Source organism: Gadus chalcogrammus, chromosome 13, assembly GCF_026213295.1.
Source record: "Gadus chalcogrammus isolate NIFS_2021 chromosome 13, NIFS_Gcha_1.0, whole genome shotgun sequence".
NCBI lineage: Eukaryota > Metazoa > Chordata > Actinopteri > Gadiformes > Gadidae > Gadus > Gadus chalcogrammus.
The window spans coordinates 3,461,986-3,489,741 of NC_079424.1; the positions used below are offsets into that span (position 1 = coordinate 3,461,986).

The following is a 27,756-nucleotide window of genomic DNA, read 5'->3' on the forward strand; positions in this document are numbered from 1 at the left end:
CTCCGAGAGGATTATTGTTTCTATCTCGCTTCTGACTGTTTCATTGGACTCGGTTTTGTTTGGACTCGAACCACTTTGGACAATCCCTGGTCCTGACCAGCGCTCTGCCACACGGGGATAAGGACTTCTCTCGTCCATTGGGAAACAAACTTGACGACGACTAGAGTATAACGGCGTGGACGTCAGGGTTCCCCCCCCCCCCCCCCCCATCATACAGCGATATGCAATGACATTCTTTAATGATATAATTGTATTAATAATTATATATAATAATAATAAATCTATCGGTAATCATACAACATCAGGGGTGCGGTAGATCAAACGCATCTTTATTGACACAGGGCAAAGAACATAAAAATATTGTACAAGCGCATACACACGCGCACAAACACAGACACACACGCGCACACACACACACACACACTAGCCCACAGGCCTCTCACACTCAGACAGGACGAGACATGGTGGTTCAGCTTTTGAAGACCGCATTCACGTGGGCTTTGAACGCTGAAACAAGAGACATTGATTCATCTTTATATTGCTTTTTAATACATTTACATGCAGGGCCATTAAGCAGACGCTTTTATTCAAAGTAGTATTTCGCCACACTAGAGATCATTAGTAGTTCACTAGAGCTCATTAGTAGTTCACCATACGAGGCAGTGTTTTACCCCAGCACTGTATGGTTATAGCAGCCGCCATAACAACAACAGGGTCCCACCCTGACTACCAATGTATACAAAAATAAATATTTATATATTTTTTTAATAAAGATTTTTTTTATTATTATGCATTAACAAAGTACAAAAGGAAAGAAAACATACTTCCATCAAGTACAAAAAATAAAGATAAACAATGCACGGGTAATACTATTGAAAACAATAGTCGTGCCATAAAGCTTTTTGAATGGATTTGAAACGGCGGCATCAGGTGGTTGTACATATTATTGCGAACTGAAGCCCTCACGAAGAACGCAGGACTAATAATAATAATGGATTGAATTTATATTGCGCTTTTTCTAGACACTCAGACGCTTTACAGTGAAGGGGGGACCTCACTAACCACCACCAGTGTGTAGCACCCACTGGGGTGATGCACGGCAGCCAATCTGCGCCAGGACGCTCACCACACACCAGCTTGAGGTGGCGAGTGAGGGAATTAATGAGTCAGCCAATTATACGGGAGGATGATTAGGGGCCAGATTGAATGAGCCTGGTTGGGCCAGGACACCGGGCAAACCCCTACTCTTTGCGATAAGTGCCCTGGGATCTTTTATGACCTCAGTGAGTCAGGACCTCGGATTTACGTCTCCTCCACAGCAGTGTCCCCGTCACTGCACTGGGGCATCGGGATTGATGTTAAGGCCAGAGGGAAGAGTGCCACCTATTGGCCACCACCCGACAACACTTACAGCACCTGGTATTCCCAGGCGGTCTCCCATCCAAGTACTAACCAGGCCCGAACATGCTTACGCCTCGTTTTCACATACGTATGTTTTTCGTATCCGTGCTTCCGTAAATTTACGGAAGGGGTCACTAGTGTTTTACGTATTGAGATGAATTTATTTACGGACAGCCTAAAAGATGGGGGAACGTATGATAATGGCAGTTTTTAGGAGATCGGTACTTTGGAAAATGAGGATCGACATATACAGAGATAAAAACAAAACCAACCAGGCTTGGAAAGAGATCGGCGAGGAGTTTGGCCTGCCAGGTACTTACATGTTTTGTGAAAAACATAAAAACTTTCATACGGTATCTCCATAAAACGACGGCGAAAGATACACATTTTTTGAACGTATGTTAGGGACATACCGGACATACATTTTACGGAGGGGAGGAGTCTCGGAGGAAAAACAGACATTACGGAGAATCACATAGGAATGAATGGACTTTCGGTCGGAGAGGGTTGGATCGCATACGAGAATGTACGTATGTGGAATCGAGGCGTTAGCTTCCGAGATCAGACGAGGTGGGGCGTGTCCATGAAGGTAAAGGACGCTAAGAGACAAGCAGTAGTTTATGACTCACCCTCCTGGTTGTCCCATAGTTCCGCAGCGGCCACGTTCAGAGGACTGTCGTTGTTGGGCTCTGCGGGGAGACGGGTTCAAGCGGTTATCCAATCGCACACTTTGCCTATTACAACCCCCCCCCCCCCCCCCCCCCCCCCCGAGTGCAGCCTTTTAACGGTAACATGCATGTGGATCAATAAACCAAACAATGGCAGGCTCTTTGTTTAGGGAAAACATTATTGAACACCCGCGGTTAAAGTCGGGTCATATACTCAATCCACACCTCACAGTTAGTGACGAGCTAGTAACTAGTGTTGCCTCCCAACAGTTAGTGACGAGCTAATAACTAGTGTTGCCTCCCAACAGTTAGTGACGAGCTAATAACTAGTGTTGCCTCCCAACAGTTAGTGACGAGCTAATAACTAGTGTTGCCTCCTAACAGTTAGTGACGAGCTAGTAACTAGTGTTGCCTCCCAACAGTTAGTGACGAGCTAGTAACTAGTGTTGCCTCCCAACAGTTAGTGACGAGCTAGTAACTAGTGTTACCACCTAACAGTTAGTGACGAGCTAATAACTAGTGTTGCCTCCTAACAGTTAGTGACGAGCTAGTAACTAGTGTTGCCTCCCAACAGTTAGTGACGAGCTAGTAACTAGTGTTACCACCTAACAGTTAGTGACGAGCTAGTAACTAGTGTTGCCTCCCAACAGTTAGTGACGAGCTAGTAACTAGTGTTACCTCCTAACAGTTAGTGACGAGCTAGTAACTAGTGTTGCCTCCTAACAGTTAGTGACGAGCTAGTAACTAGTGTTACCACCTAACAGTTAGTGACGAGCTAGTAACTAGTGTTGCCTCCTAACAGTTAGTGACGAGCTAATAACTAGTGTTGCCTCCCAACAGTTAGTGACGAGCTAGTAACTAGTGTTACCTCCTAACAGTTAGTGACAAGCTAATAACTAGTGTTGCCTCCTAACAGTTAGTGACGAGCTAGTAACTAGTGTTACCACCTAACAGTTAGTGACGAGCTAGTAACTAGTGTTACCTCCTAACAGTTAGTGACGAGCTAGTAACTAGTGTTACCACCTAACAGTTAGTGACAAGCTAATAACTAGTGTTGCCTCCCAACAGTTAGTGACGAGCTAGTAACTAGTGTTACCACCTAACAGTTAGTGACAAGCTAATAACTAGTGTTGCCTCCCAACAGTTAGTGACGAGCTAGTAACTAGTGTTACCTCCTAACAGTTAGTGACGAGCTAGTAACTAGCGTTACCACCTAACAGTTAGTGACGAGCTAGTAACTAGTGTTGCCTCCTAACAGTTAGTGACGAGCTAATAACTAGTGTTGCCTCCCAACAGTTAGTGACGAGCTAGTAACTAGTGTTACCACCTAACAGTTAGTGACAAGCTAATAACTAGTGTTGCCTCCCAACAGTTAGTGACGAGCTGGTAACTAGTGTTACCACCTAACAGTTAGTGACGAGCTAGTGACTAGCGTTACAGCATGGGTATACCCAGGCTAGCGTTACCTCCTAGCAGCGACTGTATGGACAGCAGGATTGACCTGACGTCGTACAGCGCCGACCACTTGTCCTTCAGGATGTCCAGGCAGATGAAGCCCTGCTCGTCCACGTTGGGGTGGAAGCAGGGCGTGACGAACTTGACCCGCGGCGCCTTGTAGGGGTAACCGCTGGGGAACTCCAGGGACAGCTTGTAGCGCAGCCCCTCGTACACCTGGAGCACAACGCCGCGGGTTAGCACGGGTCACAGCTAGGTATAGCACAACGCCGCGGGTTAGCACGGGTCACAGCTAGGTATAGCACAACGCCGCGGGTTAGCACGGGTCACAGCTAGGTACAGCACAACGCCGCGGGTTACAGCTAGGTACAGCACAACACCGCTGGCTAGCACGGGTTACAGCTAGGTACAGCACGTCACCACTAGTGAGTGCACATTACCAGTAAATAAAGAGTAACCGATAGTAACTACTAGTTACAGAACATCACTTAGTTAGAGCACATTACCACTAGTGAAAGCCTGTTACCACTAACAATCACTCATTACCACTAGGCATATTACCAGTTTACCATAACCCACGGTATGGCAATTGTTAGCGGTATAATAGCTTCTACAGTCTACAATGCATTATGGTACATTTCCAGTATAATATCTACTAGTCTACAATGCATTATGGTACATTACCAGTATAATATTTGCTAGTCTACAATGCATTATGGTACGTTACCAGTATAATATCTACTGGTCTACAATTCATTATGGTACGTATATTATCTACTAGTCTACGATGCATTATGGCACGTTACCAGTATATTATATCTACTACAGTCTACAATGCATTATGGTACGTTACCAGTATAATACCTACAAGTCTACAATGTATTATGGTACGTTACCAGTATGATTTCTTCTAGTCTACGATGCATTATGGTACGTTACCAGTAAAATATCTACTAGTCTACAATGCATTATGGTACGTTACCAGTATAATAATATCTACTACATTCTACAATGCATTATGGAATGTTACCAGTCTATCTTTATTCATATGATGGCCTACCGTTTCTACAGCTCCGTCGACGGTTCCGATCCACTTGAAGAGGTTGTCCGACTCCGGGAAAGCCGAGATTCCCTTATCACCCGACATCTGAATACACATGATCCAACATCAGTTAATCTTAATTCAGAGGATCCTACATCAATTAATCTGAATTCACGTGACCGCTCATCAATTCATTTGACTTTACATGATCTAACATCAGTCCATCTAAATTCACATGCTCCAACATCATTCCATCTGAAAATATCTATGAAATATCAAACATCACTGCCACGTTACGTGTCAAGGAAGGATTTAGACCGCTTTTCACTTCTTCAACTGAACATTCCTGTCGGATCCCTGACGTCATTTAACGTGATAATTAGCAAATTACACCTACGTAATTAACAAAGCTAACTAGGCTTCCCCTCTGCAATGAAATGTAATGAACTTTTCAAAGATAATTCAATTTAAATATTTATTTCTACCAAGCAGATTAAGAATACAAAGTCAAAAACAGATACATGTTAGTCACTAGGTATACGTTATTAGGTTAATTAATGTTAGACTCAAAGAATCAGCCGTTTACCATAAGAGTCATCAGCTCCTGCTGTAATCTGCCAATGAAGAAGAAAAAACACAATAAATACCAAAACCTCCTGGCCACCCCATATAAAACAATATCTAATAGAAAACATTTCAAATAAAACTTCGTACCGAAATATCACGTGGTATTCAACCGATTGTTCAATGATATAATGATGTTATGTATAATGTAATGTGTATCAGAATCATAATAATGTATCATAAAATGTATATTAATATGTCGTATATTAATATGTCGCATGTATGCATCGGCTAGTGGGATGTGTAATGTATTTCAAATTAAACTCCTGTCAGTATAATATTATGTGTATCCCATCATATATAAAAAATATGCAATATGTATCGGTTATAGTACAGTTTACTGTAATGCATGTCCGATTAATTTATGTCCGTCTAATGTAACGTGTATCCTATTCTAAATTTTATAACACAATGTGACTAACGCATTATGCATCGGAGGCTGGTTACCTCTTCGTCACCGAGCCTCGGGCTGCGCTACCGCCGGCCTCGCTGCCCTTTAGGGCGGCCGTAGAGGCGGCGGCGGCCGGGTCCGTGTTCTGAGAAGACATTTTACTGGAGGGATCTGAGGAGCAAAGGGACTCTGAATCAGGACAAACTCGGATTATTAACATACTTTGAATGGGAGTTCACCTCAAAGACAGTTAGCTCCATAAAGAACATAACTGGTGTCATGGGTTCAGCGTTAATATAAAGACATTAATTTGTCAAATACATCTACGGTGACGATGTTTTGGTCATTATATGGAATTATATTCATTACATTGTTAGCTAACGTTAGTATATAAGTTAGTATAACACTAACTAACGTTACCCTCTGATCAGCCCAGAGCTGAAACGTTACCAATACATGCACCGTTAGATTATCATATTAAAGATTATCATTATGAGGACCATCGTCATATACCGACAATCAAGCATGATAGCGCAGTGAATAGTTAGTAGTTAACATCAATATCTTATTAGAATATAGTGAATAGTTAGCAGAAGTGTTGGTAAAACTTACAGCTGGTTGAACGACGACGCAGTGCAGAATTCAAACACTTCTCTCTAGGGCGAGAACCAATCAGCGATCAGGGTTTTAAACCTGATCCAGGTCTGATTGGTCAACTGGAAGCATGCGCAACCACAACACAATCGCCTCATTGGTCGGAGAAAGATCCCGGAATCGACTCCGTCACTGCTGCGTCAGTGCCATGCGCCGCGCTATAACACCGGAAGTCGTCACTGTTTGTGTACAGAATCTCACCGCGCCGTGCTTTCTTCCAACACTTCTGTTAAAAAACACAATTAATTCATAAAAAAATATTATAATTTGATAGTTATAATATGAACGCGCCTCCAGCCTTCGAGTCGTTCCTCCTGTTCGAGGGCGAGAAGAAAATCACCATCACAAAGGACACCAAGGTGCCGAACGCCTGCCTCTTCACGCTCAACAAGGAGGACCACACGCTGGGCAACATCATCAGAGCGTAAGCACCCCCTAACTAGTACCACTAGTCACTAGTACAACTAGCACCATATGCTGGGCAATATCATCAGAGCGTAACTATCCCCTAACTAGTACCTCTAGTCACTGGTACAACTAGCACCACACGCTGGGCAACATCATCAGTGTGTAACTACCCCCTAACTAGTACCACAAGTGACTAGTACAACTAGCATCACACGCTGGGCAACATCATCAGATACTCACTAGGTAATCTAGTACTACTCAACAGTACAACTAGTACTACTCACCAGTACAACTAGTACTTCTCACCAGTATAACTTGTGCTACTCAGTAGTACAACTAGCGCCATTCACTATAAAACTAGAACTACTCACCAGTAACTATCCCTTGCTCGCTGTATGCTAAACTAGGTTAGTTCTAATGTTATTCTTGTGTTTTAGTATACAAATACATGTGTTTTGTATTGACTAAATGATATAACCATTCATGTGATTTGTGTCGTTGATTCCCGCGAGGCATGTCACCACCTACAGTGTTTTAGTGAAATTAATTGAAGTGTGTTTTGTGTTTGCAGGCAGCTGCTCAAGGACCCTCAGGTTCTGTTTGCCGGTTATAAAGTCCCCCACCCTCTGGAGCACAAGATAGTGATCCGGGTTCAGACCACCCCGGACTACAGCCCTCAGGTAACGACTAACTATAACTAGTACTCCCCCTGATGGTCAACAGGGTTCAGACCCCCTCAAGACCACAGATCCCAGTTAATTAGCTAACTACTAACTATAACTAGTAGTTAACAGTTAGCTAGGTGACTATCAGGGGGATAGTCACCAGGGTTCCGACCCGCCCAGACCACGGTCACCAGTTAGAGGTGCCATGACATGCCACCAGGTGTGGTGTGATGACATGCCACCAGGTGTGGTGTGATGACATGCCACCAGGTGTGGTGTGATGACATGCCACCAGGTGTGGTGTGATTAACCGTTACAAGCCGTTTTGGTAATCTGGTTGGACAAGCCCACCTGTGGTGTCATAAGGGGCAGATTTCCAAAAACGGCTTGTAACGGCTAATCACACCACACCTGGTGGCATGTCATCACACCACACCTGGTGGCATGTCATGGCACCTTTAACCAGCTAACTAGTATATATAACTCTGCCCCCTGATGGTCACCACCAGGATTCATGTAGCCATCCTAGCAAACCCAGGTCCAACATGATTGGTAACTGACCTGTCTGTCACAGCCTGGCTATAGAGAAAAGTGCAGACTATTAACTGATGGCTCCCCGCTAGTCTTAATAAGAGAGGCGGGATGACAGAGTATACAAATGGAGCCGGGACCTGTTGTCATGGGGATGAGACCTGTCGATGAGATGTGTTGTCATGGTGGTGAGACATGTTGCCGTGGTTATATGACCTGTTTACACGGTGATTAAAACGGTTAGGGATAAAGGAGGGCTCTTTGTTGCAAGCTGGCTTGGGTGTTTACACGGCAGAGGGTCGAACCAAGGTAGTCCTCTTCAAGGGGTCACGCTAACAAACCTTGTGTGTGTCTGTGTGTAGGAGGCGTTCACCAACGCCATCACAGATCTCATCAGTGAGCTGTCTCTGCTGGAGGAGCGCTTCAGGGTCTCCATCAAGGACAAACAGGAGGGTATCGAGTGACCCCGCTCCTCCTCCTCCAACGTCCTCTTCCTCATCCTCCAAGCTCCTCCTCCTACCACCTCCTGTCTTTAGTGTAAATATGGAACCATGTCCACTTTTCTAAATAAATATTAAATATCATCCTCCATGTCTCTTACCTCTTAATGTATATATATATTTATATCCTCTTTAAACTCTCATATTCTTTATTTTCTATATATTTTAATATATTACAATTTTTATTTATAATTCATTTTATTTATTTATTTATTTTAATTAACAGGCCTATATCATTTTTTATTATATATATTTTTATATATATTTATCGTATTTTTTTAATATATTTATATAGGACCTATATATGATATATTTGTTAACCAGTGTTAATACTGCAGAACCATAGTAACTACGGCTGAACCATTAGTATCGGTATAAATCCTTCCAGGACAAGTAGAAATACTACAGGTTTTAGATAAAAATAGTATTTAATACTAGAAAGGTAAGTAAACAATAAAACCTTAAAAACAACCACATGATACGCCCATCTTCAGCCCCCCTGAGCATCTGATTGGCTGTCAGAGGGCCTCTGAGCCTCTGATTGGCTGTCAGAGGGCCTCGGAGCCTCTGATTGGCTGTCAGAGGGCCTCAGAGCGCTGGGCCTCCATGGCTCGCTGCATCTTCTCCACCATCCAGATAGGAACGGAGAACGGCTTCAGCTCATCCATCCTCAAGTCTGGACACTCCCTGACACACAGAAACATACATTATACACACACACACAAACAAATACAGACGTATGATATACACACACACATGAAATATACACACGATATACACACACTCACATTAAACACAACCATGATATATATATACACAGACTGTTGATATATATACACAAACACACACAGCCTTACTTATAGTCGTCGCTGCGAGACAGGTCCTGGATGTCCTCTTCGATCAGCAGGTATGCCTGGACACACAAACACAGCTGAGTACCCCTTAACACATACTCATAACCCCAGCGGGCTTTGAGATGGTCGCGTCCTGGGTGTGGGATCCTCTCATGTTATTGTGATCATATCTCACGTTATGATTATCATCTTTCTTACCATCTTCCCTCCAGTAGCTCTCATGTGTTGTCTCTCTGCCAGCCAGTGTTTATCCTGAGCATCCGCAGCATACTGGGAACACATTACACGCACGTTACACACACTATGTATGTATATGTATGTATGTACCACTGAACCATCAACTACTTAAACTTCACAGCATTAACTACTATAGCTATACGCAATTATTAACCACAAGGTGTGTGTGTGTGTGTGTGTGTGTGTGTGTGTGTGTTTACCTTGAACAGGGCAGAGTGTTTGATGTAGATTCGTCCTCTGGTTCCTCCCATGCCCAACGCCCTGAAACACACACACCTCCTTTAGGATGCTTCCTGGGACCTTGGTGCCTTGCTAACCTTCAGAATTAGGGTGCTTCCTAGGACCTTGGTGCTAGGAAGAAATATCTAGTAATACTACCTGTACTACTGTATACTATGTACTTCATTTAGTTATAGTACCTGTAATACTGTATACTATGCACCACAACTAGTTATGGTTCCTTTAATACTGTAGTGTATACTATGCAACTCATCTAGTAATAGTACCTGTAATACTGTTTAATAATCACACTAGCTCGAGTACACTTCAAAAGGTTCTACTCACTTATTGGCTCTTGAACCCAAGACGAATGTGCTGCCTTCATTGAGTCTGTTGGGATCCCACTACAAATATATATATAAAATCATAAATTATGTAACAATACTAATAAGATATATAGAAAATCATAAAACATTACTAGAAAGATATATAGAAAAACATAAATAATATATCTAACAATACTACCCAGATATTCAGTAATACATAAATAATACATATAACAATACTACAAAGATATATTGTAATACATAAAAAATATACGTAACAATACTACAAAGACGGTTGGGATGATTTTCTTACCTTGGGTCCTTCTCTTCTGACTGGCTCCGAAGATTTGGGTTTAGATCTAAAACAAGAACAAGAGTTTATACAACAGCACTGTTGAACACTTCTGATTGGCCAATGACGTTCCAAGTGTGTGCCTTATTTCATTCTCTATAATGCACAATCCAAGATTAGCAGCAATGGTCAAACCCTCAAAGCAGCCCAGAAGTATGTTTCAATTTAAGCTGATTAGGTAAAAAATAATAATACGATATCTATATGATATTATTAGTCTAAAGTACCTAATATCGTGATTGGAAAATTATGTACGGGGTGGCTTTCCAACGCAAAAGTGGTTAAATATTTGATTGTGTTGTTTATTCCGTAAATACGTTGTGGAGGACGAGGTGACTACAGAGTAGGACTCACGGTGCAGTGTAGGTCAAAGGTCGGTCAAAGGCTGCTGCCGGGGCAGTGGGGCGACCTTTCCTCTGGAGGACACAGCACATGGTTATTAAAGGTCAGAGGTTAAGGGTTACGGGTTGGTTATTATACGGTACAGGTTAGATATCAACACATTAGAGGCTACAGATTACAAAGAACTGGCAGGTAGGAAGTTACATGTTAGAGGTTACAGGTCACATGTTACATGTAGGAGGTTACAGGTTGGAGGTCACATGTTATATCTAAGAGGTTATGTTACAGGTCAAAGGTTACAGATTAGAGGTTATATGTCACATGCTACAGGTTACATGTTAGAGGTTGGAGGTTATGTTACAGGTCAAATGTTACAGGTTACAGATTAGAGGTTACACGTCACATGTTACAGGTTACATGTTAGAGGTTACACGTAAGAGGTACCTTCTTAGGAACAGGGCTCCCTCTGTGTGTGGAGTCGTCGTCAGTCTGTCTGGATCTCTGAGGACAGAGGGACGGGAGGTGAGCCAACGAAAGCTGAAACAGTGGGTGGAAAACCGGGGCAGAGACAGTGGGCGGTGGTGGTGGTGTAGGTGGTGGTGGTGGTGGTGGTTCCTCACCTTCATGCTGGCCTCCACCCCAGGACGGGCCAACTTGGTCTCTGCTTCAGGGAACATCTGCTTGGCCTACAGACGGGAAACAGTCAGACAGGGGACCAGTCGGATCAGAGGACCGCTCATGCTGCAGACATCAAAGAACCAGTCCTAACAGAAAACCAGCCTGGTCAGAGAACCAGCCGGATCAGAGAACCAGTCAGCTTGCTAGCTAGCTGATAGTGGTCGGCCTGTAGCCTCACCTGCTCCAGCAGGTTCCTGCAGGTGTCTGTGATCAGGAGGTCCGTCTGGACGTCTTCCCCCACGTTCTCCTTCACGTTCTCTGCTGCCTTGTCAAGGAACTGAGAAGATCAACGACGACATTAGAACATCAAACTACGCCAACGCGTCTGTCGGCCTTATTGGTGGGTTTTAAGTCACAACATGTGAGATTGAACCCCCCCCCAGCGGGTAGACGGGAGACTTTAAGAATTAAAAACATAATAAAAACATTTATATTAATATTGTGTCCTCTCTAACTGTTTTGATTCAGATTCATAGTGTATCAGTTATAGGACGTGTGTGTGTGTGTGTGTGTGTGTGTGTGTGTGTGTGTGTGTGTGTGTGTGTGTGTGTGTGTGTGTGTGTGTGTGTGTGTGTGTGTGTGTGTGTGTGTGTGTGTGTGTGTGTGTGTGTGTGGTCACCTGCTGGTACTTCCTGAAGACGGCCATGATGTCATCGTTGAAGCTGGGCTGGAGCACCGCCCTCAGCAGGTCCATGGAGACCACGGGGTCTGTGAAACTAACACACACACACACACACACACAGGCACACACACACACACACACACACACACACACACACACACACACACACACACACACACACACACACACACACACACACAGTATCACATCACACACATATCTCATCCGCAGGGCTCACCTCCATGACAACAGGACTCATTATGGGGACATTAGGTCTTGTCACCATGACAACAGGTCTAACTATCATGAGATCTATCACCATGACAACAGGTCTGGCTATCATGAGTTCTATCACCATGACAACAAGTCTCACCTAACCACCATGTGAGATCTTCTCCCTCTGCGCTGGACCTGGCGGTGTTTGATCATGAGGTTCCACGGGTTCTGCTGGAGAACACAGACACACACACACACACACACACACACACACACACACACACACACACACACACACACACACACACACACACACACACACAGTAATATTAGCACTGGCACAGAACAATTTTGTAACCTCTTCTACATGTTGTGGTTCTACCTGATGATTTGTCCCGTAGACGGAACTAACGTCACATGACCAGTCGTCAGATGATGTGTATCCAGACACTGCTTACCACGTCGGCCTCAGGCCAGTCCCGCCGTCCGTCTCCCCGGTGAGCTCCCATGGTACCGATCACCTGGAGATGTGATGTCACAGTTAACCCGGAGATGTGATGTCACAGTTGACCAGAAGATGTGATGTCACAGTTAACGCGGAGATGTGATGTCACAGTTAACCCGGAGATGTGATGTCACAATTAACCTGGAGATGTGATGTCACAGTTAACCAGGAGTTATGATGTCATAGTTAACCTGGATATGTGATGTCACAGTTAACACGGATGTGTTATGTCACAGTTAACTCGGATGTGTGATGTCATAGTTAACCAGGAGATGGGATGTCACAGTTAAATTGGATGTGCGATGTTACAGTTAACCCGGAGATGTGATGTCACAGTTAACCAGGAGTTGTGATGTTATGGTGAACATGAAGATTTTATGTCATAGTTAAACCGGAGTTGTGATGTTATAGTGAACATGAAGATGAGATGTCATAGTTAACCCGGAGTTGTGATGGAAAAGTGAACATGAAGATGTGAGGTCTCAGTTAACCAGTAGTTGTGAGTGATAACATGAAGATGTGATGTCATAGTTAACCGGGAGATGATGTTACCTGGAGATGTGACGCTCGGACAGCAGCACCGACGCTAGAGAACATATACTTCTTAGAAACTATCGCCTTCGAGCACACGGCTACTAGTTAGGTTAATGCTAGCCAAGGACAGATTCTCTAGTTTGTATATAATTCAGCATACAGACCAACAACTCTTCATAAGTTGAGATAATACGATTATTTGAAATGTTTCGATCGATGTTTTGACCCACTTCCTCAGTAGAAGCAGATCGTCGAGCACGCATGCGCAGAGCAAACGTATGGGCGTGGTGAAAGTCTGGCCCTCCCCGTACGCGCGGTCCGCCATGTTGGTGAGGTCAAAACACGCGTTGTTTACATTCATCTCATCTTCCTAGTGTCATTCAATCTTATCAATTATATTTTAAATATTCCCAATGTATTTCTATCATTCATGATATACTCTGTCTTTCTACGTTTTTATTGTAATCAAAATCATCCGATAGATATGGTCGGAGCATGCCAGGGGGTGCAAGTTAAAGGGGTTTTGCACACTGGCCTTTCTTAGTTGGTTGACTTCTGTTGGGACAGTGTGGTAATACATTTTACAGCAACACTGTCCCAACGAACGTAAAGGGGCAACACAGGCCAGTAGGACAGACCATTGGTTCTTGTCGGCTGTTTTCGGGGAAAGTCAAGTCGGCCAACAGCTGCTGTTTGTTGGGGCCATTGGAGCCCCAATTACCCCACACCTGTTCCTTAAATAGTGCACCAAATAGGACCATGGTACATAGGGAATGTGACATGTGTGCCCGTTCAGAGACTGCCATGTCGTCGCATTGATTTGATAGTTAACGAGAGAACGTTCGTAATGAATGGATCAAATATTAAAATGCAGCAGACGGCAGGAAAACAGCTGCTGCTGCATAATAAGGCCTGGACCAGTAGAGGGCGGACCCCACACTGGGAATAGACCAGTAGGGGGGGTAGAGCAACATGCCTCACGCAGAGCCAAACAAACGAAAATGGACCAGAAACTCATTCATTATACAAACGGGAGACAGATACAGCTGCAGGTCTACTTTGACATTATATAGCTTTATACATATATATCATTCTTAACACTTTGGTTTTGTTTAAACAAACTATATTTCAGGCTCTATGATACAGTCATGTTTTTTTTTTCTTTAGAAAAAAAGTGTTAAATTAAAGCAATTCCAATTTGATGAGAAAGAGAATAATGGACGAACATCATGTTCACGTTCAGCTACTGTACAGGATCCACCATGGCCTCAATCAGGTCCTCGGCCGGAGGGTGTGTGTGGTGTGTGTGTGTGTGTGTGTGTTTATAAGTGTGTGTGTGTGTGTGTGTGGACACAAGGGCAGTTCCCAGGTCAGCCAAATATTAATCACTAGAAGACTTCTCTAGTGAGCTACTGTTGGTGTTGTTGGTGTTGTTGTTGTTGTCATGGGGACCAGGTGACTCCACACTAGTTGTCCGTTCTGTTGTTGCGGTCGTCGTCGTTGTAGTTGTTGCTGTTGTTGTTGCTGCTTTGGGGGCGGGGTCTTTGTCTCCCGGGGGGGCGGCGGGGGCGGGGCCCGGCCGGGAGGAGCTGCTCTGATAGGCCGACGTGATCTCGGCCAGGCGCTCGGCGTTCGGCTCCCACTTGGCAAAACCGGCCGCGTTCTGCAGGAAGAACACGACCGTGCCGTGGACCGCCTTGTAGTACATCTCGTCCCTGGAGGGGTAGTAAACTCTGGTTAGGACTAGTTATCATACTAACTAACACCACCGTGGACCGCCTTGTAGTACATCTCGTCCCTGGAGGGGTAGTAAACTCTGGTTAGGACTAGTTATCATACTAACTAACACCACCGTGGACCGCCTTGTCGTACATCTCGTCCCTGGAGGGGTAGTAAACTCTGGTTAGGACTAGTTATCATACTAACTAACACCACCGTGGACCGCCTTGTAGTACATCTCATCCCTGGAGGGGTAGTAAACACTGGTTAGGACTAGTTATCATACTAACTAACACCACCGTGGACCGCCTTGTAGTACATCTCGTCCCTGGAGGGGTAGTAAACACTGGTTAGGACTAGTTATCATACTAACTAACGCCACCGTGGACCGCCTTGTAGTACATCTCGTCCCTGGAGGGGTAGTAAACACTGGTTAGGACTAGTTATCATACTAACTAACACCACTGCCACCTTGTAGTACATCTCCTCCCTGGAGGTAGTGGTAGTAATAGTTGTAAACACTGGTTAGTACTATTTAGTTTACAGGTTGGATCCACCCCAATCCTGCTTAAATATTATATCCCAACATTGCAGCAGTGTTGTAGTAAACATGGCAGGCCTGATCGTAGGATACGTGATAAAGTAGCAATGTGTTACATCTCAGCTGGCTCATAGCTGTAATAAACCCGACATATCTGTAGTCAAGGCTGAGCAATAGTCATAGTGATCCTCCTATAACCGCCTATAACTGGTATAACCAGCCTGTACCTCTCGCCTTAATCGTAAACAAGAATCGTACCACCCAGTCAGACAAGCTACGTTAGTTCACGTCACAAAGTGGCACAGCCAGTTATGGTTTTAGATCCAGGAAGTCTCTGCGAATTGCCCAATCTCACTCGGTGCAACTTTAAACATGGTATGGTTCATGTTTTAAACATGGTATGGTTTGTGTTTTATGATACAAGTCGTATTAGTGTAGTTCTAGTAGTATTAGTGTGGTTCTAGTAGTGTTGTTGTGGTTCTAGTAGTGTTGTTGTGGTTCTAGTAGTGTTGGTGGAGTTCTAGTAGTGTTTTTGTGGTTCTAGTAGTGTTGTTGTGGTTCTAGTAGTGTTGTTGTGGTTCCAGTAGTGTTGTTGTTGTTCCAGTAGTGTTGTTGTGGTTCCAGTAGTGTTGTTGTGGTTCCAGTAGTGTTGTTGTGGTTCCAGTAGTGTTGTTGTGGTTCTAGTAGTGTTGTTGTGGTTCTAGTAGTGTTGTTGTGGTTCTAGTAGTGTTGTTGTGGTTCTAGTAGTGTTGTTGTGGTTCTAGTAGTGTTGTTGTGGTTCTAGTAGTGTTGTTGTGGTTCCAGTAGTGTTGTTGTTGTTCCAGTAGTGTTGTTGTGGTTCTAGTAGTGTTGTTGTGGTTCTAGTAGTGTTGTTGTGGTTCTAGTAGTGTTGTTGTGGTTCTAGTAGTGTTGTTGTTGTTCTAGTAGTGTTGTTGTGGTTCTAGTAGTGTTGTTGTGGTTCTAGTAGTGTTGTTGTGGTTCTAGTAGTGTTGTTGTGGTTCTAGTAGTGTTAGTGTGGTTCTAGTAGGGTTGTTGTGGTTCTAGTAGTGTTGTTGTGGTTCTAGTAGTGTTGTTGTGGTTCTAGTAGTGTTGTTGTGGTTCTAGTAGTGTTGTTGTGGTTCTAGTAGTGTTGTTGTGGTTCTAGTAGTGTTGTTGTTGTTCTAGTAGTGTTGTTGTTGTTCTAGTAGTGTTGTTATGGTTCTAGTAGTGTTGTTGTGGTTCTAGTAGTGTTGTTGTGGTTCTAGTAGTGTTGTTGTGGTTCTAGTAGTGTTGTTGTGGTTCTAGTAGTGTTGTTGTGGTTCTAGTAGTGTTGTTGTGGTTCTAGTAGTGTTGTTGTGGTTCTAGTAGTGTTGTTGTGGTTCTAGTAGCCTTGTTACTAGTACCTCTTGCAGATGTGCTGGCTGCCCGAGCGGTACTCGTGTTCGTAGGCCGACACGGTGAGCTGGTGCCTCAGGAAGCGGCTGGCCTCCAGCCTGATGAGGGCCGGGGTCGCGGGGTCGCGCCACTCAGGGACGAAGATGATGAAGGAGAGCGGCTCGGTGGAGCTGTCCAGGAGCTCCTGAAACACACACACACACACACACGTTTTAACCTCTTTATGTCCGCAAGTCATAATAAATGTACATAAATGACACGGATACAAACCATTGCACACACACACACACACACACACACACACACACACACACACACACACACACACACACACACACACACACACACACACACACACACACACACACACACACACACACACACACACACACACACACACAGACCAGGGGACTACAGACTACAGAGCAGGGACTGGTGGAGATTAGATCCCAGCCTCACCTCAAAGTGTGTCACCATGGCGTCCATGAGCTCCTCACTGAAGGGTGGGTTGGCCTCGAAGGAGCCGCTGGCGGGACGGAAGCTGAGGAACGGCCTGCACACAGGATCGGAAGACATCAGAAGATCAACCCTATTCATCCCTCTGATACGACCCACTGGGGTATTTATGGTTGATATATTATAGTTTCTTATTTTCAGAGAAGGGGAGTTCTTTATTTTTGCCATCTTGTAAGTTTTGAATTAGCATTGACGTTTGACCTCACGAAACGCTAGAATGTGTTACCAGAATGTAATGCCCACCTCACCACTAGAATGAGCCTAGAACCCATCGCCCTCTAGAACCCATAACCCTCTAGAACCCATCACCCTCTAGAACCCAAGCTAGACCCCATCCCCCTCTACAACCCATCCCCCTCTACAACCCATCACCCTCTAGAACCCATAACCCTCTAGAACCCATCACCCTCTAGAACCCATCACCCTCTAGAACCCATAACCCTCTAGAACCCATCACCCTCTAGAACCCAGTCTAGAACCCATCCCCCTCTAGAACCCAGTCTAGAACCCATCACCCTCTAGAACCCAGTCTAGAACCCATCCCCCTCTAGAACCCATCACCCTCTACAACCCATCACCCTCTAGAACCCATCACCCTCTAGAACCCATCACCCTCTACAACCCATCACCCTCTAGAACCCATCACCCTCTAGAACCCATCCCCCTCTAGAACCCATCCCCCTCTAGAACCCATCCCCCTCTAGACCCCATCACCCTCTAGACCCCATCACCCTCTAGAACAAAGTCACCCTCTAGAACAAAGTCTAGAACCCATCACCCTCTAGAACCCATCCCCCTCTAGAACCCATCACCCTCTAGACCCCATCACCCTCTAGAACCCATCCCCCTCTAGAACCCATCCCCCTCTAGAACCCATCCCCCTCTAGAACCCATAACCCTCTAGAACCCATAACCCTCTAGAACCCAAGCTAGACCCCATCCCCCTCTAGAACCCATCACCCTCTAGAACCCATCACCCTCTAGAACCCATCCCCCTCTAGAACCCATAACCCTCTAGAACCCATAACCCTCTAGAACCCATAACCCTCTAGAACCCAAGCTAGACCCCATCCCCCTCTAGAACCCATCACCCTCTAGAACCCATCACCCTCTAGAACCCATCACCCTCTAGACCCCATCACCCTCTAGAACCCATCCCCCTCTAGAACCCATCCCCCTCTAGAACAAAGTCTAGAACCCATCACCCTCTAGAACCCAGTCTAGAACCCATCCCCCTCTAGAACCCAGTCTAGAACCCATCACCCTCTAGAACCCAGTCTAGAACCCATCCCCCTCTAGAACCCAGTCTAGAACCCATCACCCTCTAGAACCCAGTCTAGAACCCATCCCCCTCTAGAACCCAGTCTAGAACCCATCACCCTCTAGAACCCATCACCCTCTACAACCCATCACCCTCTAGAACCCATCACCCTCTAGAACCCATCCCCCTCTAGACCCCATCACCCTCTAGAACCCATCACCCTCTAGAACCCAAGCTAGACCCCATCCCCCTCTAGAACCCATCCCCCTCTAGAACCCATCACCCTCTAGACCCCATCACCCTCTAGAACCCATCACCCTCTAGACCCCATCACCCTCTAGAACCCATCCCCCTCTAGAACCCATCATCCTCAAGAACCCATCACCCTCTAGAACCCATCCCTCCCGGTCAAACACTCTAGAACTCCTCCTATTAATTCATAAACCGCCTTACCCTCGAGAGCCGAAGAAGCCGTCGGTGTCGGGGAAGGCGGAGCAGAACTGTTTGAAGTAGCAGTTGAGAGGAGACGCAAAACATTCAAAGGAAACGCCAAACTGTTTGTTCAGCGCTTCAAACACCGCCACGGGCAGCGCCCCCTGCAGGCCCGTCCCCTCGTTGACCCCACTGCCAAACATGACCTGAGGACAGACAGTGCAGCGAGTTCAACACTACTGGTAGTGACAACAGTTTGCTTGGTAGATAGCTGGTCGATAGCCAGCTAGCTGGTAGATAACTAGCTAGCTGTTGGTAAGCTATATAGCTGCTGGTTAGATAGCTAGCTGGTGGTTTGCTAGCTAGCTGGTGATTTGCTAGTCAGCTGGTGATTTGGCTAACTAGATAAATCTAACTATGGCATTAAAAACCTTTGTCCAAACCAAACCTTTACAAGTTCAAACATAACCCAGCATTCCAAATAGGTTTCAGAATTCTGCCTTTATTCCTTTACTTTTCATTTGATAACCTGTTCCATTAGCTTAGATAAGTTAGCTAGTCGACTGCCAGTGTTAGCTGAGGAGTTAGCGGAGTAATCACCTGGTAGCGTTTGATGAGACACCAGACTCTGGACAGGAACTTCTCAAAGCGGGCGTCGTCGATACAGCTGTACCGGTATAGCAGCTCCTACACACAGACACCCGCGGTGTTAGTACAGTACTGCAGTAGTACTCATGGTAGTACTCGTAGAAGTAGCACTAGTCACTTGTGAGTTCCCCTAGACTTCGCATAGCCACCCCCCTCTCACTCACTACTTGTATGTACATCCTTGCACTTAAAAATACTTGGCATCATGTAGCGTCTTATCCTAGCTATCTTTGTTGCATACGGGGAATGGGTTAACCTAGTGATTGTTAGTGCTTGGCACTTGGTTCTATGAACATCCTTACTGTACCGACAGAGATATATTGTTGTTTCTCTTTCTTCGGGGAAAAAGGTACTAATTGTAAGTCGCTTTGGATAAAAGCGTCTGCTAAATAACCTAGATATAAATGTACAGCATAGCATTAGTACTCATATTAGTAGTAGCAGCAGTGTAACTGACCAGTTTGCTGAAGTGTCCTCTGTTGATCTTCACCATCTCTCCTTTGTAGCGCAGGCAGGCCACCTCGTTCTCAAAGTGGAGCTCCACGCGGGGCTGGGGGGGGGAGGGCGACGCCAGGCGGGCCGGGTAGCAGTACACCAGCCGGTCCTGGACCTCTGGGGGCTCACAGCCCTCTACACACACACACACACACACACGTTATGCCTCATTAGATGCGTGTGTGTGTTTGTCTCTGTGTGTGTGTGTGTGTGTGTGTGTGTGTGTGTGTGTGTGTGTGTGTGTGTGTGTGTGTGTGTGTGTGTGTGTGTGTGTGTGTGTGTGTGTGTGTGTGTGTGTGTGTGTGTGTGTGTTAGACTCCCTCCTCAAGATTGATTTCTTCCTTGCTAATTAAGGGAGTTTTCTCTTGCCCTCTTTGGGGCTTGAGTCAGGGGGGGGGGGTCATAATTGTTGGCTTTTTAAGCCCTTTGAGACTGTAAGGGTAATTAAGGGCAATACATACAAGTTGAATTGAACTTGTGCCAATTTCTGATTTCTGAATCATGTGTTGCATTTGAAGGGATGACTATTATGCTGGCAATAGGGTTGTATAGCGGCGATCGGAATCGTATATCAGCGATCGGATCGTATATCGGCGATCATGACTTGACGATATGAAAATCCAAACGCTGGCCCCGCCCTCGTGGTCCTACCTGAAAGGTTGCATTCCTTCATCAAGGCGGTGTGGGCGGCTTTGAGGCGCCGGCTGTACTCTGCAGAGATGTGGTAGATCTTGGAGCAGATTCCCTCCACCGAGTCCTTAGCCACCGCCGTCACGTGAGGCCCGCACTGCTTCCGTAGGTGATCCAGACGGTCCTGCAGGACACACAGAACACAGTGACCATCACACACGGTACAGTACACATCACACAGTACAGTACACCTCACACACAGAACAGTTAACATCACACAGTACAGTAAACATCACACAGTACAGTCAACATCACACAGTACAGTCAACATCACACAGTACAGTCAACATCACACAGTACAGTACACATCCCACAGTACAGTACACATCCCACAGTACAGTACACATCCCACAGTACAGTACACATCCCACACAGTACAGTACACATCCCACACAGTACAGTACACATCACACAGTACAGTAAACATCACACTGTACAGTACACATCACACACAGAACAGTCAACATCACACACAGAACAGTCAACATCACACAGTACAGTACACATCACACAGTACAGTACACATCACACACAGTACGGTAAACATCACACACAGAACAGTTAACACCATTACCAGTCATTATACAATTCATTCAGGATTCATTCTTTTTTTCTAACATTAATCTAGCTTTTATCCAAAGTGTTTTACAATTTTGCCTGACATTCACCCACTCATGCACACATTTACACACCGACGGCGGAGTGAACAAATCAAGGCGACAGCCAGCTCGTCTGGACCAGTCTTGTAACTTGTAACTTGCAGTTACAAGCCAACAAGCTCTACCTCCTGAGCTACTGCTGCCCCACATGTGTTCACATTGAAAACAAATATCACAGAGAGACAAAACATCGCAATACGATTGTCCTCCGATGTCGTGCAGCCCTGCTTCTTACCATGTAATCCTCCTTGCTGGCTGAGTGGTCGCGGCGCAGCCAGCTCATTGTGTCTTCAGTGTTCCACTTCACCACCTTTCTGCTGTCTTGAGGGGCATTCCTACAATGGGGGGGGGGGGGGTGTTAGCCATCAGATGGATATAGCAGCTGTGGACAGCGAGTGTAGGCTGCTGCTGTAGCTAGCTAGTGTAGCTAGCTGATGGGACTGAGTTGGTGTTGCAATTGACTTAAGCCAACTGGTGCGGATAGCTTGTGTAGCTAGCTAGCTAGCTAGCTAGCTAGCTGGTAGTGCTAATAAGTGTAGCTTGCTGTTTGGCTAGCTGGTGTAGCTAGCTGGTACCCACCTGGAGTCAATCATCTTCTTGGCGGCCTCTGCATATCTAAACAGCTGTCTCCTGGCTTCTTCCTTATACTTAATGCGAGACAACCTAAGACACACACACACACACACACACACACACACACACACACACACACACACACACACACACACACACACACACACACACACACACACACACACACACACACACACACACACACACACACACACACACAGTTAGAAATACCGTCATACTATGATCATCATATTATGATCATCTTCTTTCAATTGGAGCAAGAGCCAGACAGACTAGTACCTGATTGGAATGTCATTCATCACTTCTCTGAACATGGACGGGGAGATGACAGGGTCACAGTCGCTAGGCAACAGGGGGTCCCCCCCCTTGTCGATCACCTTCCTCTCCAACAGCCAGCGGTTGAACGACTCCCTGGGAGGGTCGATACCTGGACAGGAAGTAAACGCCCAAACAGGAAGTACAACTATTAGAGAACTATTTGGCCGAGGTCCCGCCTTTCTCCCCAGTTGGGGTTTATTTGGGTGTAGTTCTACCTCCTCACCAGTACGGTTTCAGTCCAGGTTAAAGTCCTTTCTAACAAGACGTGTTTTATTCCTCGGTATAGTTTAAGCTTCTCCTAAGCTGAGTTTTTTTTGGTTGTTACATTTACATTAAAAGAAATTAGCTGACTCTTTCATCCAAAGCGACTTTGTCAGAAGAAAGAGAAACAACAATATATCTCTGTTGTTACAGTAAGGATGTTCATTGAAACAAGTGCCACGCACTAACAATCACTAGGTTAACCCATTCCCTGTACACAACATAGCTAGCTAGGATACGATGCTAAGTACTATTTTTAAGTTCCAGGGTGTATAACATACAATTAGTGGGTTCACAGAGACTCGGTGAACTTTGAACAAGTGAGTCTTGGGTCTCTTGCGCTGTAGTTCTACCTTTCCCCCGGCAGGCGTTTGTTTGAGAGGTGGTGCTGAGGGCCTACCTTCTCTCTGGTGGCACAGCTCCAGGTAGTGCTGACGTAGCTTGGTGACCAGCTGAGCTCGATGCAGCTCCACCTCCGGGTGGGGGGGCAGCTGGGGGTCCGGGGGCCTCTCTCGGATCACCGCGTTGGTGGGGATGTCCAAGTCCCAGTAGACACTGACAGTAGAGACAAAGAAGACACTTAACACAGCAGAGACTCGGTCGAGACTCCACACAGTACAGACGCCCTTTAACTAAAGCAGTAGAGACCTAAACATAGTGTACTAAACATAGCAGAGCTCACCAGAGTACAGTCATTATAGGTCGAAAAACAGTGGAGACACTAAACTCAGTAGAGCGGGAGAGAGAGAGAGAGGGGAGAGAGGATTCGTCTGTGTGCTTACACTGCAGGTCTGTATGGTGCAGGGGAGGGGCCAGGAGCTACACTGGGTGCGGATTGGCTCTGCTTGTCCTCAGGGGCGGAGCTCCAGGGTTTAGCACCCGGGGTGCCTGGGGTACTGGGAGTGCTGGGAGTGCTGGGGGTTGCCGGTTGGCTCTGCTTGTCGTCGGGGGCGGAGTTCCAGGGCTTGGCACCCGGTGCGCTGGGGGAGATGGGGGTCGTCGGCTCGACCTGCAAGAAAAGGTCAATTTCAGTAAGAGATATATTTTTATGATCAGTGTGGTTGCAAAGCAAGCAAAAATATGTACACATGTTACTCCTTCACTACATTTCCGTAACTTTCTCCTCTGAACGTTTTTGAGAGACACCCAACCAAGAGCAAAAAGTTGGGCATTTAACCATAAAAGACATTTAACCATTTGTTTGTTTAGGGATTAATCATTATTTAATATGAAAAGTGAAGGGAGCAACAACTTTAAACCCAACCCCTCCTAACGTAACCATTTGGGAGATGTCCAATTGGGCCCACATATGGTAATTGGAAGTCATTTGGGATCAAACCTAAACAGCCATGACCCCAATCCCAGTAAGCAAGTTTTTCTGAAACTGGTTATTTGGTCCTTGTTTGACGTGCTGAACCAGTTTAACTTAAGGGGCCCGCACACCGCGTGCCGGCAGCACACAACCTATCAGAGGCTTCGATCCTCAGACGCCAATGCTCTCAAGACACTGTCAGCGCGGGTCCAAAGGCTTCCAACACAACTGAACAAACGGAAATGATTGGTTCCTGAACTCGTCCGGGTCTCCCCAAACGTTATGGATGGCCAACGGTTGGGCCAGTGTGTAGAACCCTTTAAGGACTCTGAAACAGGATTTCTGGGACTTATTTGATGGCTGAGCAGTTTTTTTCCTCAAGGAATCCATGAGTTGAGTCTTGATTGATTTTTCTCTACCTTGAAAGGTTTGGAAAACCTTTAAAAATCTGCATCACATGAACTACAGATTGAAATGACACCAGATTTGGGACACATGCTCCTCAATGGAGCCCGACTTTTAGGTACTTTGTATTTCGATTGAGTTAAAAAGGTAAAATTATTGCTAACTTTTTGTCAAGTCAATTTTACTGAAGGAACCGGTGTAACATTTCAATCCCCTGTTGATCAATAAACAAATTGATTGTTCTGAACAATACCTTGGCTCGTTTAAAATTGTTAGCCTCCGCCCCCTGCTCTTCAGATATCCTCCTCTTCCTCTGCCCGTTGCCTAGGTTACAATCTGCTCCTTCCTCCGGGGCCGCATTGAGACCTAATGGATCAGACTACACACACACACACACACACACACACACACACACACAGTCACACACGGACAGGCAGTCACACACACACCCACACACGGACAGGCAGTCACACGCACACACACACACACACACACACACACACACACACACACACACACACACACACACACACACACACACACACACACACACACACACACACACACACACACACACACACACACACACACACACCTTGTGGTTAATTATTTTGTATAGCTATAGTAGTTATTGCTGTGAAGTTTAAGTTAGGTGATAGTTATAGTGGTTAAAGCTGTGCAAACGGTAGTTGATAATTATAGTAGTTAATGTTAAGTTGAATTTTAGTTTATGCTTAGAGTAGTTGATGTTGGCTGAGTTAAAGTTGCTAATGTTCATTTATATTTAGAGTAGTTAATGCTGTGTAGTAAACAGTAGTCGATAGTAATAGTAGTTTAAGCTCTGTATTTAAGGGTAGGTGCTAGTTAAGGCTGTGAAATAATAATAAATATTTAATGTAAGTTGATATTTATAGTAGTAATGCTGTGTATTTTATTTTTATTTGAAAGTTACAGTACTTAATGCTATGTATTAAACGGTAGTTGGTAGTTAGAGTGATGTCAAATTAAGTCAGTTGATAGCTATAGCGGTTAATGCAGCATAGATAACGGTTATAGTAGTAACAGAAACGGGAGACCCAGTATCTTCCATTGAGAACATGTTGAAAAAGCAATTATCCATGTAGAGAAATGACCCGTGAGCTGAAACGCACACAGGTCAAGTTGGTGTTCCCAGACCAAGTGAAACACAAAGTCCTGATTCTGACGGGGGCGTTATTCTCGTGTCTTGCGGTTGAAAGGCCAAGTCAAACAGTAGGCGGGTGTGTGTGTCATTTGGTAGCTGGAAGCTGCCAACCAGTGGATGGCTGCTGGTTAGAGAGGGGGTACTCACGATGACGTCGTGCTGCCCCAGGACCGGCATCTCCCACAGGGACTGGTTAGTGAAGCGGTTAAAATAATATGGACGGTTCTCCCGCTTGGACCAGCACCGGCCCCAGCCTGCCTGCAGCAACTCATCTACACACACACACACACACACATTCACTATGTTAACTGTGTGTGTGTGTGTGTGTGTGTGTGTGTGTGTGTGTGTGTGTGTGTGTGTGTGTGTGTGTGTGTGTGTGTGTGTGTGTGTGTGTGTGTGTGTGTGTGTGTGTGTGTGTGTGTGTGTGTGTGTGTGTGTGTGTCTACCTGGCAGCTCGGGGCCTTTGGAGGCGCTGGTAGGGGAGAGGGGCGAGCCCTGTGAGGGGGTGGAGCCAGACGGTGACAGGGTCACAGGCCCCTCCCCCTTTACCAAAGTTGGACTCTCGTTGGACATCTCAGCGGCCCTCAGTAAAACAGCTGCAGAGAGGGCAGAGTGACGCTAACCTCGAGCTAAACAGCAGTGGAACACTTCCACACTCATTTTATTTTCAAACCAACTAGGTGAGGAATTAAACAGTAATTACAAATAAATAGTTAGAAACTAATTGGACAATTTGGCTTTAGGTGGTAGACGGTTCACTGGGATCTCCTGGAATCTGCTTGAGTCTGGAGGTCAGCCTGGTTCAACTGTTGTCCAGTTAATATTAGAATATTTCCCAGTGTATTTACTGCTAGCTTACCCAGTAATGCTTGGATGTGCATACATTTAATAATAAACAACTACATACAATAACCCTAAACTCTGTATAACTATAATACTCCTCATATATAATAATAACAACTACGACATAATCTCCATATTAAATAATAGGGTTACCCATATTACCCATAAACACTCGATTCAAAGTCATGTAAATAATGTCAACTCATGTAAATAATGTAACATGTAAGCCCTAGGGAAATAATGATTTGTATGTGGCGCTCAGGGGGCGTGGCTCTCCCAGCGCGTCATCGCCGTGTTTACCTGTACTTGTGTATCGTATCTTATACATTAGGATACTGTTGGGTTGCTTATTCGGGTCACTTTTAAGCGGGAAGCCCACTCTAAGACTGTTTTCTGTCATTACTATGAGTAAGATTATTCAAGTATAGTGATCCCCATTCAGCGGTCACGTCATGGTTTGTAATGTTTATCAAGGCACAAGAAGCGACACTAATATCTATCCTGTCGCTTTCATTCAAACTGCACACACCTGATGCACTGAGTACACATAATACATAATAATAATAATACACAATACAACAAAGACGCCAAGTGACAGATGCTTTGACACACAGGGCTGGGAACGAAGCGATGGAAACGGAGAAGGCGGGAGTAGTTCACACGAAACCATTTATTTGTCCATTTCAGTTTGATAAGGGAATAGTGTTGAGTATAGGTATCTAACATTATTGACTGATGAAATCGGTTATAATGCACAATATAATGGTTTATTATCATGGATGTGTACGAAGTGGCGGAATGATCGCAGTGACATGGACGAAGGCGTTAGTACTACGCATGCGCCGTGCGGCGCGGAGCAGGGTTTAAAACAAAGGCTCCGTCGCTTCGCACGAACAGAGCGGAGAAAAGCCGCCAAGCTGCCACACTTACCCCGGACCAAACCTCTCTATCGAGGCGTTAAAATAAAGCCAGGGAGAGACACTACCGTGCCATGTATGTTTTTAACGTGTCAGTGTACACCCCAGCGCACAGGACCAACCGCCGTGGACGTGAAGCTTGGCGCACTTTGCCCGTACACAAAATGGCGGTGCCGCCCCTAACGACAAACCGCGCCGACTGTTTCGTGTTTTACTGTTTATCTCTTTATTTACGGAACGGCGGCCCGGCAACCTCCGCTGCGATCACCCGAAGCGCAAAACATCCGTCATACACACGAGTGTTATCCAGTGGCGGCTCCGCGGCGCGGCTGTCTCTTACCTTGCGGGGTTATGTAGTTGATGT

The 27,756-nt window shown here is 45.5% G+C and overlaps 4 protein-coding genes across 4 annotated transcripts; 1 reads left to right on the forward strand and 3 right to left on the reverse strand.

The window, feature by feature from the left end:
• Positions 1-306: 306 nt before the first annotated feature.
• On the reverse strand, positions 307-6,278 carry LOC130401676 (ubiquitin-conjugating enzyme E2 C-like). The gene is made up of 7 exons (XM_056605594.1): positions 6,194-6,278; positions 5,638-5,752; positions 5,153-5,180; positions 4,585-4,671; positions 3,536-3,740; positions 2,031-2,090; positions 307-507 (listed from the first exon to the last, which is right to left on the reverse strand). Exons 2-7 carry the CDS (start codon positions 5,736-5,738, stop codon positions 470-472), a joined length of 519 nt encoding a protein of 172 aa, XP_056461569.1. The 5' UTR covers positions 5,739-5,752; positions 6,194-6,278; the 3' UTR covers positions 307-469.
• A 129-nt stretch (positions 6,279-6,407) lies between these two features.
• LOC130401677 (DNA-directed RNA polymerase II subunit RPB11-a) lies at positions 6,408-8,424 on the forward strand. Its single transcript, XM_056605595.1, has 3 exons — positions 6,408-6,659; positions 7,215-7,323; positions 8,202-8,424. The coding sequence occupies exons 1-3, from the start codon at positions 6,517-6,519 to the stop codon at positions 8,301-8,303; spliced, it is 354 nt and encodes a 117-aa protein (XP_056461570.1). The 5' UTR covers positions 6,408-6,516; the 3' UTR covers positions 8,304-8,424.
• Positions 8,425-8,917: 493 nt separating this feature from the next.
• Positions 8,918-12,041, reverse strand: LOC130402273 (deoxynucleotidyltransferase terminal-interacting protein 1-like). Its single transcript, XM_056606418.1, has 9 exons — positions 11,967-12,041; positions 11,526-11,624; positions 11,290-11,355; positions 11,114-11,170; positions 10,682-10,743; positions 10,289-10,334; positions 9,392-9,463; positions 9,197-9,252; positions 8,918-9,026 (listed from the first exon to the last, which is right to left on the reverse strand). Exons 1-9 carry the CDS (start codon positions 12,039-12,041, stop codon positions 8,918-8,920), a joined length of 642 nt encoding a protein of 213 aa, XP_056462393.1.
• A 658-nt stretch (positions 12,042-12,699) lies between these two features.
• On the reverse strand, positions 12,700-26,224 carry LOC130401679 (mRNA (2'-O-methyladenosine-N(6)-)-methyltransferase-like). The gene is made up of 16 exons (XM_056605596.1): positions 26,079-26,224; positions 25,780-25,904; positions 24,703-24,828; positions 23,515-23,741; positions 23,133-23,287; positions 22,433-22,580; positions 22,139-22,222; positions 21,795-21,894; positions 20,862-21,024; positions 20,173-20,345; positions 19,668-19,754; positions 19,089-19,273; positions 17,318-17,411; positions 16,867-17,042; positions 13,243-14,939; positions 12,700-12,831 (listed from the first exon to the last, which is right to left on the reverse strand). The coding sequence occupies exons 1-15, from the start codon at positions 26,203-26,205 to the stop codon at positions 14,606-14,608; spliced, it is 2,304 nt and encodes a 767-aa protein (XP_056461571.1). The 5' UTR covers positions 26,206-26,224; the 3' UTR covers positions 12,700-12,831; positions 13,243-14,605.
• Between the last annotated feature and the right edge of the window lie 1,532 nt (positions 26,225-27,756).

Coding starts and splice junctions, on each gene's coding strand:
- LOC130401677 (XM_056605595.1), top strand. CDS start 6,517: ATGAACGCGCCTCCAGCCTTCGAGTCGTTCCTCCTGTTCGAGGGCGAG. Junction 6,660..7,214: donor CTGGGCAACATCATCAGAGC/GTAAGCACCCCC, acceptor TTGTGTTTGCAG/GCAGCTGCTCAAGGACCCTC. Junction 7,324..8,201: donor CCCCGGACTACAGCCCTCAG/GTAACGACTAAC, acceptor GTCTGTGTGTAG/GAGGCGTTCACCAACGCCAT.
- LOC130401679 (XM_056605596.1), bottom strand. CDS start 26,205: ATGTCCAACGAGAGTCCAACTTTGGTAAAGGGGGAGGGGCCTGTGACC. Junction 22,223..22,432: donor ATGAATGACATTCCAATCAG/GTACTAGTCTGT, acceptor TGTGTGTCTTAG/GTTGTCTCGCATTAAGTATA. Junction 19,274..19,667: donor GTCTCATCAAACGCTACCAG/GTGATTACTCCG, acceptor GTCTGTCCTCAG/GTCATGTTTGGCAGTGGGGT.
- LOC130401676 (XM_056605594.1), bottom strand. CDS start 5,738: ATGTCTTCTCAGAACACGGACCCGGCCGCCGCCGCCTCTACGGCCGCC. Junction 5,181..5,637: donor CGAGGCTCGGTGACGAAGAG/GTAACCAGCCTC, acceptor CTTCATTGGCAG/ATTACAGCAGGAGCTGATGA. Junction 2,091..3,535: donor CATACAGTCGCTGCTAGGAG/GTAACGCTAGCC, acceptor GTCTCCCCGCAG/AGCCCAACAACGACAGTCCT.
- LOC130402273 (XM_056606418.1), bottom strand. CDS start 12,041: ATGGACCTGCTGAGGGCGGTGCTCCAGCCCAGCTTCAACGATGACATC. Junction 10,744..11,113: donor GGAGCCCTGTTCCTAAGAAG/GTACCTCTTACG, acceptor TGTGTCCTCCAG/AGGAAAGGTCGCCCCACTGC. Junction 9,027..9,196: donor TCTCGCAGCGACGACTATAA/GTAAGGCTGTGT, acceptor TCTGTGTGTCAG/GGAGTGTCCAGACTTGAGGA.